The sequence below is a fragment of the Budorcas taxicolor genome, chromosome 16 (assembly GCF_023091745.1).
Source record: "Budorcas taxicolor isolate Tak-1 chromosome 16, Takin1.1, whole genome shotgun sequence".
Taxonomy (NCBI): Eukaryota; Metazoa; Chordata; class Mammalia; order Artiodactyla; family Bovidae; genus Budorcas; species Budorcas taxicolor.
In genome coordinates, this window is record NC_068925.1 from 74646307 (window position 1) to 74656616 (window position 10310).

General features: G+C 52.1%; 1 protein-coding gene across 1 annotated transcript in view; it reads right to left on the reverse strand.

Annotated features, from left to right (window-relative positions):
* Positions 1–8408, reverse strand: part of CAMK1G (calcium/calmodulin dependent protein kinase IG) — a 30815-nt gene extending 22407 nt beyond the window's left edge. The window contains exon 1 of the mRNA XM_052653967.1: positions 8168–8408. Coding sequence (XP_052509927.1) covers positions 8168–8408 — 241 coding nt within the window. The remainder of the gene's footprint in view (positions 1–8167) is intronic.
* Between the last annotated feature and the right edge of the window lie 1902 nt (positions 8409–10310).

Sequence of the window (10310 nt, forward strand, 5' to 3'; positions counted from 1 at the left end):
AAACCCTCTTCATCCGTCAACGTGTGCCATTTGTTTTCCTGATTGACGCAATGAGAACTGGAGAACCAGAGAAGTGATCTTATAGCCTAGTGCAGTAGATAGAGCAGATCTGTCTTTTACAAGGGTGATTCAGGATGTATCTGAAGATCAGATCATGTAGCCAAGATTATAGGGCTAATGATTTGCATTCTAGATTTCTTACTCAAGATTAGGAACAGAAGCTATGTATCTCCTACTGTATTACACTGCATTCTAGCCTTTTGACACTTAGCTCTATGGTCTTATTTAGTGGTTTTCAATACATTTCTAGACAAATGGGTTCCTGTTATATTTTACTGCAAGGTAACGTTGCTTATGGTACTCAGTGTATAACCCAGGGGTCAGATGAAGAACATAGGTGATGGTCCTGGCTTTCAAAGCGCCAGAAGACTGGAGAAGTCAGGAACCAAGCAAGTGAGCTAGTATGTACACAGTTAGAAAGCCTGGGTAAACCATGAAGGAACAGAACCTGAGCTTGTTACAGAGACGATCAGGTCTCCCTGGTCTTCTTTAGGTGAAGGTCAAGGAGGACTCATGCCATAAAGTAGCTTCTAGGTTCTTTTCTGCCTTTAAGTCATACCTGGGAGGCTTAAGACCCTGGAAATAAGAAGAATGTGACTAAGCGTGGTCCTTGGTAGGAGGAAGAGGCGTGGAAAGACTGACAATTCTGGCCCAAGTGGATCCTGAGAAGGAGATGGGGAGACAGACGGTGTAGTTGGCAGAAGCACACATCTTGGTTTTTAACCCTCTTGGAGTAAGCACCCATTTAGGAACAGAGGAGATCAGGGACGTGGATGGCTGGGCCCCCCAGGACCCTGATGCTGGGAGACTGCAAGCCTAGGAGGAACTCTGACTGCAACCGCCTTGAGCAGTCGCCTCTGGGCAGGCCAGGGATGGGTGGCAAAACAGCGTCACGTGGCCTGCAGCGACTCCAGAAGTTCCCCAGGGCCTGAGGGGCTGCAGCTGGCTTGGACAAGCTCATGATGCCTAACCATGCTCCACGCTCGGTGGCCTCATGTTAGCATGGAATCAGCCACCATGGGAATATTTACACCATGGAAACAGGCAAATGCTACCATCGGGGCCTCTCTTCCACTCCTTCCCTCAGCCCCCAAGAACCAGACGGTAAACATCTACCAGCTCACCTCTGCCCACGGCCCTGGAGAGGGGATACTTAACTACCAGAGCACCTGTCAGCCAGAGTCCAGAAGAACAGACAGCTACAATCAGGGCTTCTAGGATGGAAGCAAATGTCTGGGGTCAGGGCTTTAGTGGAAGGTGTCCTAGGGGCCAGATGGAGCCAGGTGCACTGCAGAGGTCACTGGGCAGCCTCTGGCGAGATCCCCGAGAGCCGGGATCCGAGGCCCCTGATAAGTCTGGGGCCCCCTTCTCCCTGCCACTAGCAGGCTAAGTAAGTACCTCAGTAAGTACCTCAAACACAGAAGGCCACCTTGAAATAGAACAGGGGGAAGAAAAGTCATCGCAAGGCTGTATGTTTTCTTCAAAGACACTGGATCGGCTAAATGAGACTCTATTAAACATGAGGTCATATGTTTATGGACAAGGTTATAATGGACAAGGTCAAATGTAAAGTTTCCCTTTTTGCTGTCTGGTAAGGCTGGAGATTATGGGGAAGCTTTTATAGGAAATAAAGAAGCTACATTTCCTTTGTACATTTCAGTCTAGTGTGTAAATGTGCAACCTGGCTATATAATGCATGCCAAGTCACTTTAGTCATGTCCAACTGTGTGCAACCCTATGGACTGTAGCCCACCTGGCTCCTCTGTCTGTGGGATTCTCCAGGCAAGAATGCTGGAGTGGGTTGCCATGGCCTTCTCCACCCAGGTATTGAACCCACGTCTCTTATGTTGCCTATGCCTACCTTGGCAGGTAGGTTCTTTACCACTAGCGCCACCTGGGAAGCCCCATAGAGGCTCTTATTATGAAAGACACATGTGGGCAATGATAAGCATTCTTTAGCACTGGGTCCAGCCAAATGTAGGCCCGGTGTACTCTTCCTTCATATCCCTAGGCCCATTGGTTGATTTGTTCATTTTGGCAGGATGGCAGCCAAGAGGGACGACAGCAGCTGAGGGTCCAGGCACTGGCCAGCGGAGGACCCACCAGCAATGTGATGGGCTGATCTTGAACTTTGAGAGCACAGCCTCCAAGGTGGAGACAAATGAACACTGACTGGCAGAGACTGCTTTGGGGAAGATGAGATATTAGAATAGAGGGCTATCTTTCAGTTCAGTCGCTCAGTTGTGTCCGACTCTTTGCAATCCCATGAATTGCAGCACGCCAGGCCTCCCTGTCCATCACCAACTCCTGGAGTTCACTCAAACCCATGTTCATCGAGTCGGTAATGCCATCCAGCTATCTCATCCTCTGTCGTCCCCTTCTCCTCCTGCCCTCAATCCCTCCCAGCATCAGAGTCTTTTCCAGTGAGTCAACTCTTTGCATGAGATGGCCAAAGTACTGGAGTTTCAGCTTTAGCATCATTCCTTCCAAAGAATACCCAGGACTGATCTCCTTCAGAATGCACTGGTTGGATCTCCTTGCAGTCCAAGGGACTCTCAAGTCTTCTCCAACACCACAGTTCAAGGGCTATCTTTAGCCAGGTACTATTCTGCAGATTCTTAGCCCCAAATCTAGCAGCTTCCACTTATCATAGTTATTGGCAGCTGGACTTGGACCAAATGCATCTTACTGTCTAGACACACAACAGCTGAGAAGTTCTGAAGGCTGTAGGGGATGAGGGTCAAGGCTTGGATCTTACAAGGAGCCAATTAACAGCATTAGTTTGCGTGACTCCCTCTGTGTCTCCCCCTCCACAGAACAACAGGCCTTCAGACGCCCCTTTTCCAAGCAAGGAGCCAACCGAGAGCCTTCTTTCCAGTGTGCACGTCCACCATGGGGGCGTGCATCACTCCCCTTTCTGGAGCCCCCGTTGGATTGACGGTCTCACTCTCCAGGAGGCATCACCGCCTCATTAGCAGCTCTGTACTCACTGTTCCTTCTTTCCCATTGCTCTTAAATAGCTTAAAAACACAGTATTCTTAGCCTAAGCTCAGCTATAAGAAAACATCTTTCCCGCCCACCCCTCCTCCCATACACTCCATCCTAACAATTCAGTTCCATCTTCCAAGCCACATGGAAAGCTCAGGGCCCCCATCTGAAACCCCACTGAAGTCCCACTTCATCCCCTCCTTGACTGTGTAGAAACCTCAGGACCTCGCTGCCCCTGTGCTCTGGGGGCCTCACTGTGGACTCTGAGCTGGGGCGGGGCGGGGGCGGCGGCGGCCTGCTATTGCTGCTTCTTGCTTCTTTGCCTGAAAATCCTCCCCCTCCTCTCTAGACTCCTGTAATTGAGGCCCTTTCAGTGGGGAAAAAAAAGGAAAACAAATTCTAAGGAGGTTGAAACTTCAATATTGTTTTCACTTGGTTCTACAGTGATCCCCGCAGGACAATGCCTGGCTTTTAGTTCCTGCTCTGTGGAGTGGTCTTCCGCAAGACCAGTGGCCTGCCTGATGGGAGAAAATTTCATAGCTGGGGGAAGGGAGGGAGCAGGGCAGGAAGACCACAGATGGAAAAGTTCTTCCTAAAGGCTGCACAGCCTTTGGGTGGGCACTGCCCCGGATCGTGACCCTTTCTGAGCTTCTGGGCTGGTGGCATCCAGCATGGCTATTTATGAGATTCTGGTGAGAGATGCTCAGGCTGTGAGCCTGGAAGGCAGGCATGCTTCACATACTTCTTCCATGGAACACTGCTGTCCTTCTCTCCTTCCCAGGCTCCATCTGGTCACGGCGGGGGGGGGGGGGGGGGGGGCGGGGGTGGGGAGAGGCAGTACTAGCCCCAGACAGAACTCGAAGGCGGAGGAAGCTTATCCTCACCATTGTCGTCACCATATCCCAAAGGGATCCAGTCACCTCATGACCCCATCCTGCCCTGGGCCCTCTATCCCTGGACCCTCATTCTTGTCTGCGCTGGTCTGCATGGCTTCCTTAGCCGAAGTTTTCTACTTTGAGTCATAGCCACTTAAGACTCTGCTCCAAGGTGCCTTAAAAAAAAAAAAAAAAGAATCAGAAGGGCTAACTGCTTCAGAGTGTCACCCCACCTGATCGGATGTCCCCAGATCTCAGGGGCACCACAGTTGAATCCAGAGGCATTCAACGCAATCCAAATGTATATCTCCCAAACCAACAGTAGGTGTCTAAGCCAGACGTGAGTAAACTGGGGGAGATGGACACCTGGAAGGGGAGAATCTTGGAGCAGCAGGTCTGCCGCCTAAACCCACAGATAACGGCTCTCAACTCTGTTTTTGCGAAGTGCCTTCTTCCCCAGGGTCTCACCTGAGGCCTCTGAGCAAGGACGTGTGGATGCCTTGGGGGCATGCTGGGCAGGCCTCAGAGCCTTCCTGTGGGGCCAGGTGTGGCTCTTTCACAGACCCCAGAGGGATCAGCCCACCCTAAGACAGTTTCTGGGGTTTTCCACTCCTTGAAAGCATGACTCAGAAAGGGCTGTGGGTCTTAGGAGGGAGGTTATCAGTTGGCTCATCTTTCATGAGAATGTACTCTCGGTCTCCAGGCTGGGGCATACAGAACCAGAGGAATATATACATTGTTTGAGCTTCCCTGGTGGCTCAGATGGTAAAGCATCTGTCTGCAGTGCGGGAGACCCGGGTTCAGTCCCTGGGTTGGGAAGATCCCCTGGAGGAGGAAATGGCAACCCACTCCAGTATTCTTGCCTGGAAAATCCCATGGACAGAGGAGCCTGGTAGGCTACGGTCCGTGGGGTCGCAAAGAGTCGGACACGACTGAGCGATTTCACTTCACTTTGGCCATAAAGGGGCTAAAAGACCAAAGCTGGGACAGTTTCTGGCCCAGGCCCCACAGTTTCCTGGACTAAACTGCACTTCTCATCATCCCCTGGACTGAGAAGTGCAATGGAAAGAGGTCAGGTTCTGGCTCCAGTCTTGGTTTGGCACCAATGAGCTGTGCAGCCCTAGGCAGAGTTCTGTACATCTTTGGGCTTTCACCTTTTCCTTAGTAGAAACAGGAAGATGAACTAGATTGGGGTTCCTTGACAATTTTTTTTTTTAAGAATATTCATCCCAGAAGACTCTGCAACCAAAGTGGATTTGCTATCTGCCCCTTCTTGGAGAGTCAAGATCCATGTTAGCTTATTAAAGGCTCTGAGAGTTTTAAAGACACCTGCTTCATGTTCTGTAAGCTGGTGTCTCCCAACTTTACTAGACTGTAATTGTAAATTCTTTCCTTATGCAACTCCTACAAGCATCCAGAAGATCTAGGCTTGCTCAGAGCCTGCTGGGGAAAGTGGGGACTGGGCCAGCTCTGGTGCTCTGCGATTGCATACTTGAGCAATACGTGACATTTCCAGCAGCTGCTGTCATGGCTCACAGCCCTGCTCTCCTGTTGGTGCGCGGGCATGTGGCCAGGCCTTGTGTGTGCTGTCAGAACCTATCTCCAACCATGGGCTGCAGCTCAAGTGGCTGGTTTGCTTGCCTGGGCCTGGGCCCTGGACCCGAAAGGCCCCTGGACACTTCTTGACGGACAGACCCTCCCAGGAACACCGGCTGCCTCCCCAGCCCTTCCCCTAATCTGGTGCCTCCAAAGCCAACTCTGCACACCAACTTCTGTCCACCCCCCCAAATCACTGACGAAGGTTGTTTTTCAATTGTCTCCTGCAGTTTACTTCACTCTCAAACCCACATTTAAGTTCAATCAAACCCTGCTGCACTGACAAGCCAGAATTCACAAGCTGCTTGAGGTTTCTTGTGTGCCTCTTGCAGAGGAAATAAAGAGGAAGTAGGGGCTTGAGTTGGTGGCTGAGGGGTCCACACGTGAGTCACTGGAGAGAGCTGGGCATGTTCCCGACTCTTCACGCGTTCGGTCTCCTCTGCTGAATGGGGCTAACAATCCCTGCTGTCTCCATTTCCCAGAATTCCTGTGGGTGTCCAATACATCAGCGGGCACAAAAGCATGCTGCAGCCTCTCAAGCCATGAGCCCACTTTACAGGCACAGGCATGAATCGCTGGGGGTAGGGGGAGAGGGGAAACAATTGAAATAGGGGTGAGCGCACAGCAGGAGACGTGAGTCTGCTGTTTGCCCAGCGGGTCTCGGCTCCCACGTGCCTCTCAACTGTGACCCCTTCTCACTGTGATTCTAAAGTGCTTGAGGACACATGACGCTTCATACATCATGGTCCTGAAATGCAGACCAATGATTTTATCTGCTGCTCTCCCAAAAAGGGATCTACTGGAGCACAGAGGGGACCGTGCCCGAGCTGGGTTTCTCTGTGGGCTGATCTCCATCGGGGCTTCTAGTTCTAAGCAGCGCTCAAGGGTCTCATTATATTTTAATTAATTAATTAATTTTGGTTGGCGGATAATTACTTTACAATATTGTGATGGTTTTTGCCATACATAACCAACATGAATCAGCAACAGGTATACACGTGTCCCCCCCATCCTGGAGCCCCCGTCCCACCTCCCTCCCTACCCCGTCCCTCTGCATTGTCCCAGAGCACTGGCTTTGGGTGCCCAGGTTCAGGCACTGAACTTGCACTGGTCATCTATTTTGCATACGGTAATATACAAGTTTCAATGCTATTCTCTCACATCCTCCCACCTAGGCTTAACTGTGTGCCTGCCACACTTTGCCTTTAAGACCCATTTCCACAGGGGAGGTGAGGGGAGCGGGGCGGGGGATGGGGGCGTCATTGGTACCCAAGTGGGGCTCACTCTACTGCACCCCTGGGAGGGTGAGAGGAGGGGTCGCTGGGAGTGGGAGCAGGAGGAAGGACCATCTTGAGCTCACGATGGCGTGGGTTACACCACTCGAGAAGCTCTGAGTTATACCACGCTTCCCCTTCCCCACCTCCACAGCCCCCACCCACCCCCCAACCCCATCGCTAGCTTGCTTTCACTCAGGAGGCTGCACGGCCCCAGCCCCTCGCCCTTGACCGTGTGGTTGTAGCGCCGGCTCGCAGCCTGTTTGCAGACAGCCGCCCTCCCTCATTCACGCTGCAGCTCATTCACTCCGCTGCCTCTGGCAGGCTGCGGCTGGGCCCCAAGGCTTATTTATTTCTGGCCGCGTGTCTGTGTGTGAATGGGGGACAGGGAGCCAGGGAGGCGCTGTCCTCCTAGAGGGGGATTCATCTCGCTTGCCACCGCCGGGAATTGCACCCAGACCCTCAGGTGTTCACTGCTGCAGACATCACCCTGGGTGGGTGATGCCTGTGCTGGGCACTTTACCAGCATTATCTTGTTTAATCTCTCAAGGTGGGGATTGTTAACCCTATTTTGTAGTGGAGGTACTGACAGGTGGAGATATTAGGAAAAATGAACTAAATCTAACACAGGAAGGGACAAAGTGGGGCACAAGCCCCAGCCCTTCAGATCCCCCCACAGCAGTCTCCCTGTCCAACCCCCACCCCTCCCCACATGGAACCTGTTGCCTCTTTCCTGGAGCTGGTTGTCGGAATTCCACTTACCTCCGACCTCATCCGCAGGGTGCTCTCCTGTAATCCCACCACCAGACTGCCCCTGGAACAAGTGGCTGGCTCCCATGATCCGGGAAGCCTGGATCTCTCAGCTTTCTCAGATTTACACCGACGCTGGACGTCTGTCTAATGCCTAAGTGATTCCTGGCTCCAGCTCAAACCTTTTCTCACTCTAACCTTGAGCTTCTTTCCCAAAGTTTTGCCCCACCTTTCTAAAGAGTGCTCTTAATACACATACAAACACTCACACCCACACCACAGCTATCTGCAGTGTAGTATCATGGAAAGGTCTCTGATTATATCAGAAGATCTGGGTGCAAATGCCGCTGTCATCAAATGGATACAACCGTATCCAGCTTTGCCTGATGAAGCCTCAGAAGAAATGCGATTCGCCCCACCAACCCTATGGGCTTGTCTTAAAGATGATTAATTAAAAGCACATTACTCACTGTCAAGTGTGGTCCCCATATCAGGTATTACTAAGCACTTTGTGCTATGGCCTGTGGGGTCTTGTCTTTGGTCCTAGATAAAGCTTCAGTCAAGTAGGACTGCCGGGGGTCGGACTGTCTCCAGCCTCTGATATAAGAAAGATGGTCTCCTTACCCAAGAGGGAACCCTCTTGACTCCCGTGACCCTTCTCAGAGATTTTCCTCTTCATCGGTTGATCTGATTCCAGAACAAGCAGCTGGCCAGCCATGAAGTGCCGCCAGGGCAGCGGCGAGAGAGCCCCGACAACTGCCTCTGGGAGCTTCAGGGTTAATGATCGTGCGTCAAAGTTACGTGGAGAGAAGGGCCCCAGAGTGGGTGGGGGTGGTGGTGGTGAGTCCAGATGTCCTGTGACCATCCTGACTTGAGAACTGAACTAGGGAAGTTGAAAGACGGAAGGGGAGACAGAGGCGCCCCCGGGGAAGGTGAGGGAGGAGCCGCGTGACTGACAGCGGTGCCTCCGCTGGGTTCTGCATCCTAACGCAGCCCGGCACCGGCCAGGAGGGACTGAGGGTGGTCTGCCTTCCTTGGGTCTGTGGAGCCACAGGCTGTTTACTAACCTCCTCCCCACCCCTCCCCCCCCCGCACTGGCTCTCTTAATCCTCACAACTGAACAGGAAGGGAGGACCAGAACAGGGCATTTGACAGATGGGTCAGAGGTTAAGAGATGCAGGCAGAGCAGGAGGGAGGGCGGTGAGGATGCTGGCGGTCCTGACACCCTGCACATGGACGGCTCCTCCAGGCACAGAGCTGACAGGGCTGCCCCTGGAATGCACGCAGGCATGGCAGGCCAGGCACATAGGAATGTTTTGCTCCCCTTTCTCTGCCCAGAAGGGCAGAAGGTTCCCACTCAAACCAGCCCTGAAGTTATGGCCAGATGACTGCCCCCCCACCAGAGATTCCCTCCCAGACTTCCATTCAGACTTATCTTCCCAGGCAGCTACAACTTCTCTCTGACACCTCCAGAGTCAGGCAAGACAGGACCTGGGGCTGAAATAAACACCCAAGTTGCTTGCAAGAGTGGCTGTTCAAACCCACTCTCTTGGTGCCAGCAGCCTCCGGCTAAGCGAAGAAGGCTCCCCGGACCAAATAAAGAAGCAGGTTCATCTTACCCAGGGATTCCGAGAGAATGGTCCTCGTGGTCCTCCCACTCCAGCTCCTACAGGTCTGGGAGGCTTAGCGGGCTCCAGCGCTTCCACAATACACTGAATTAAAGGGGAGGAATGCAGAGGTTTTCTTTCCCAGGACCGTAACCAAGCAGCCTTAAAGGGGAGGAAAAGGAGCTAGGGCGGCTTGCTCCTTCGTTTCCTCTGCCTTTCCTTCCCTCTGAGCAGATCCAGAAAAAATCCTTTTGCCCAGGGCCCCTTTTATGGTGTGTGTGTGATTGTGTTTGCGTTGACATGTGTGCTGCAGAGAGGGGAGGAATCAAAGGCAAAAACAAAATGACAAAGATTTCCATCAGCCTGAACGCGGCGGTAACAGAAAATCAGAGACTGCCTGCCTCAGTCTCCCTCTTAACCACTCCGTAGCTGGTATATGTTGTTCCAGATACCTTCCTGAGCAGTAAGACATGGATACTAGTTGCAGGTAGAGCCCCCCCGGGTCTCACTGAATGGGAGGAGAAGCACTTGGATGTCCCGCAGGGGGACCCAGGGCTGGACGGCTTCACCCGGTATCGGTGATACCGCCCCTGTTTCTAGAAGCAAAGCATTCCGATCCCTAAGTCTGCCATCCTCTTTTCAGTCCTAACCTGTTGGCCCCCAAGGAGACCATTCCCCTCCTTCTGGAAACTCTAGGCTCTTAAATTGTGCCTTTCCAGTTTTTATCACTTGGGTTTTTTGAATAAGCAACACATTCCTATGGGTCAGCAATTAGGATTCTGTTGAAAGCCATACATAAAGGTGTCTCACCGCATCCCCTCCCCACCCGCCCCTTGCCCCCACCCTGCCCTCTACAAGTGGTCACTTTTGTTTCCCCTGTGTCTCTCCAGCATTTCATGCAGATACAAACAACAGAATATATATATCCCCTGCCCCCTTTCTTATGTAAAAGGCAACATCTATTTTCATCTCCACAACCTTAATTCAGATCCCCTTCTCCTCTCTTGGGTACTGTTGTAATAACCTAGATTCTAATTGGTCCCTGGGTGAAGCAGTCCATTGGGATAGTTAAAAGAGGCTCTGGAGAAGGCTTCTAGGTTGGATGCCTGGGTTGTCTATTAACTGGTTGTGTGACCTTGGACAAGTGGCTTAACCTCTCT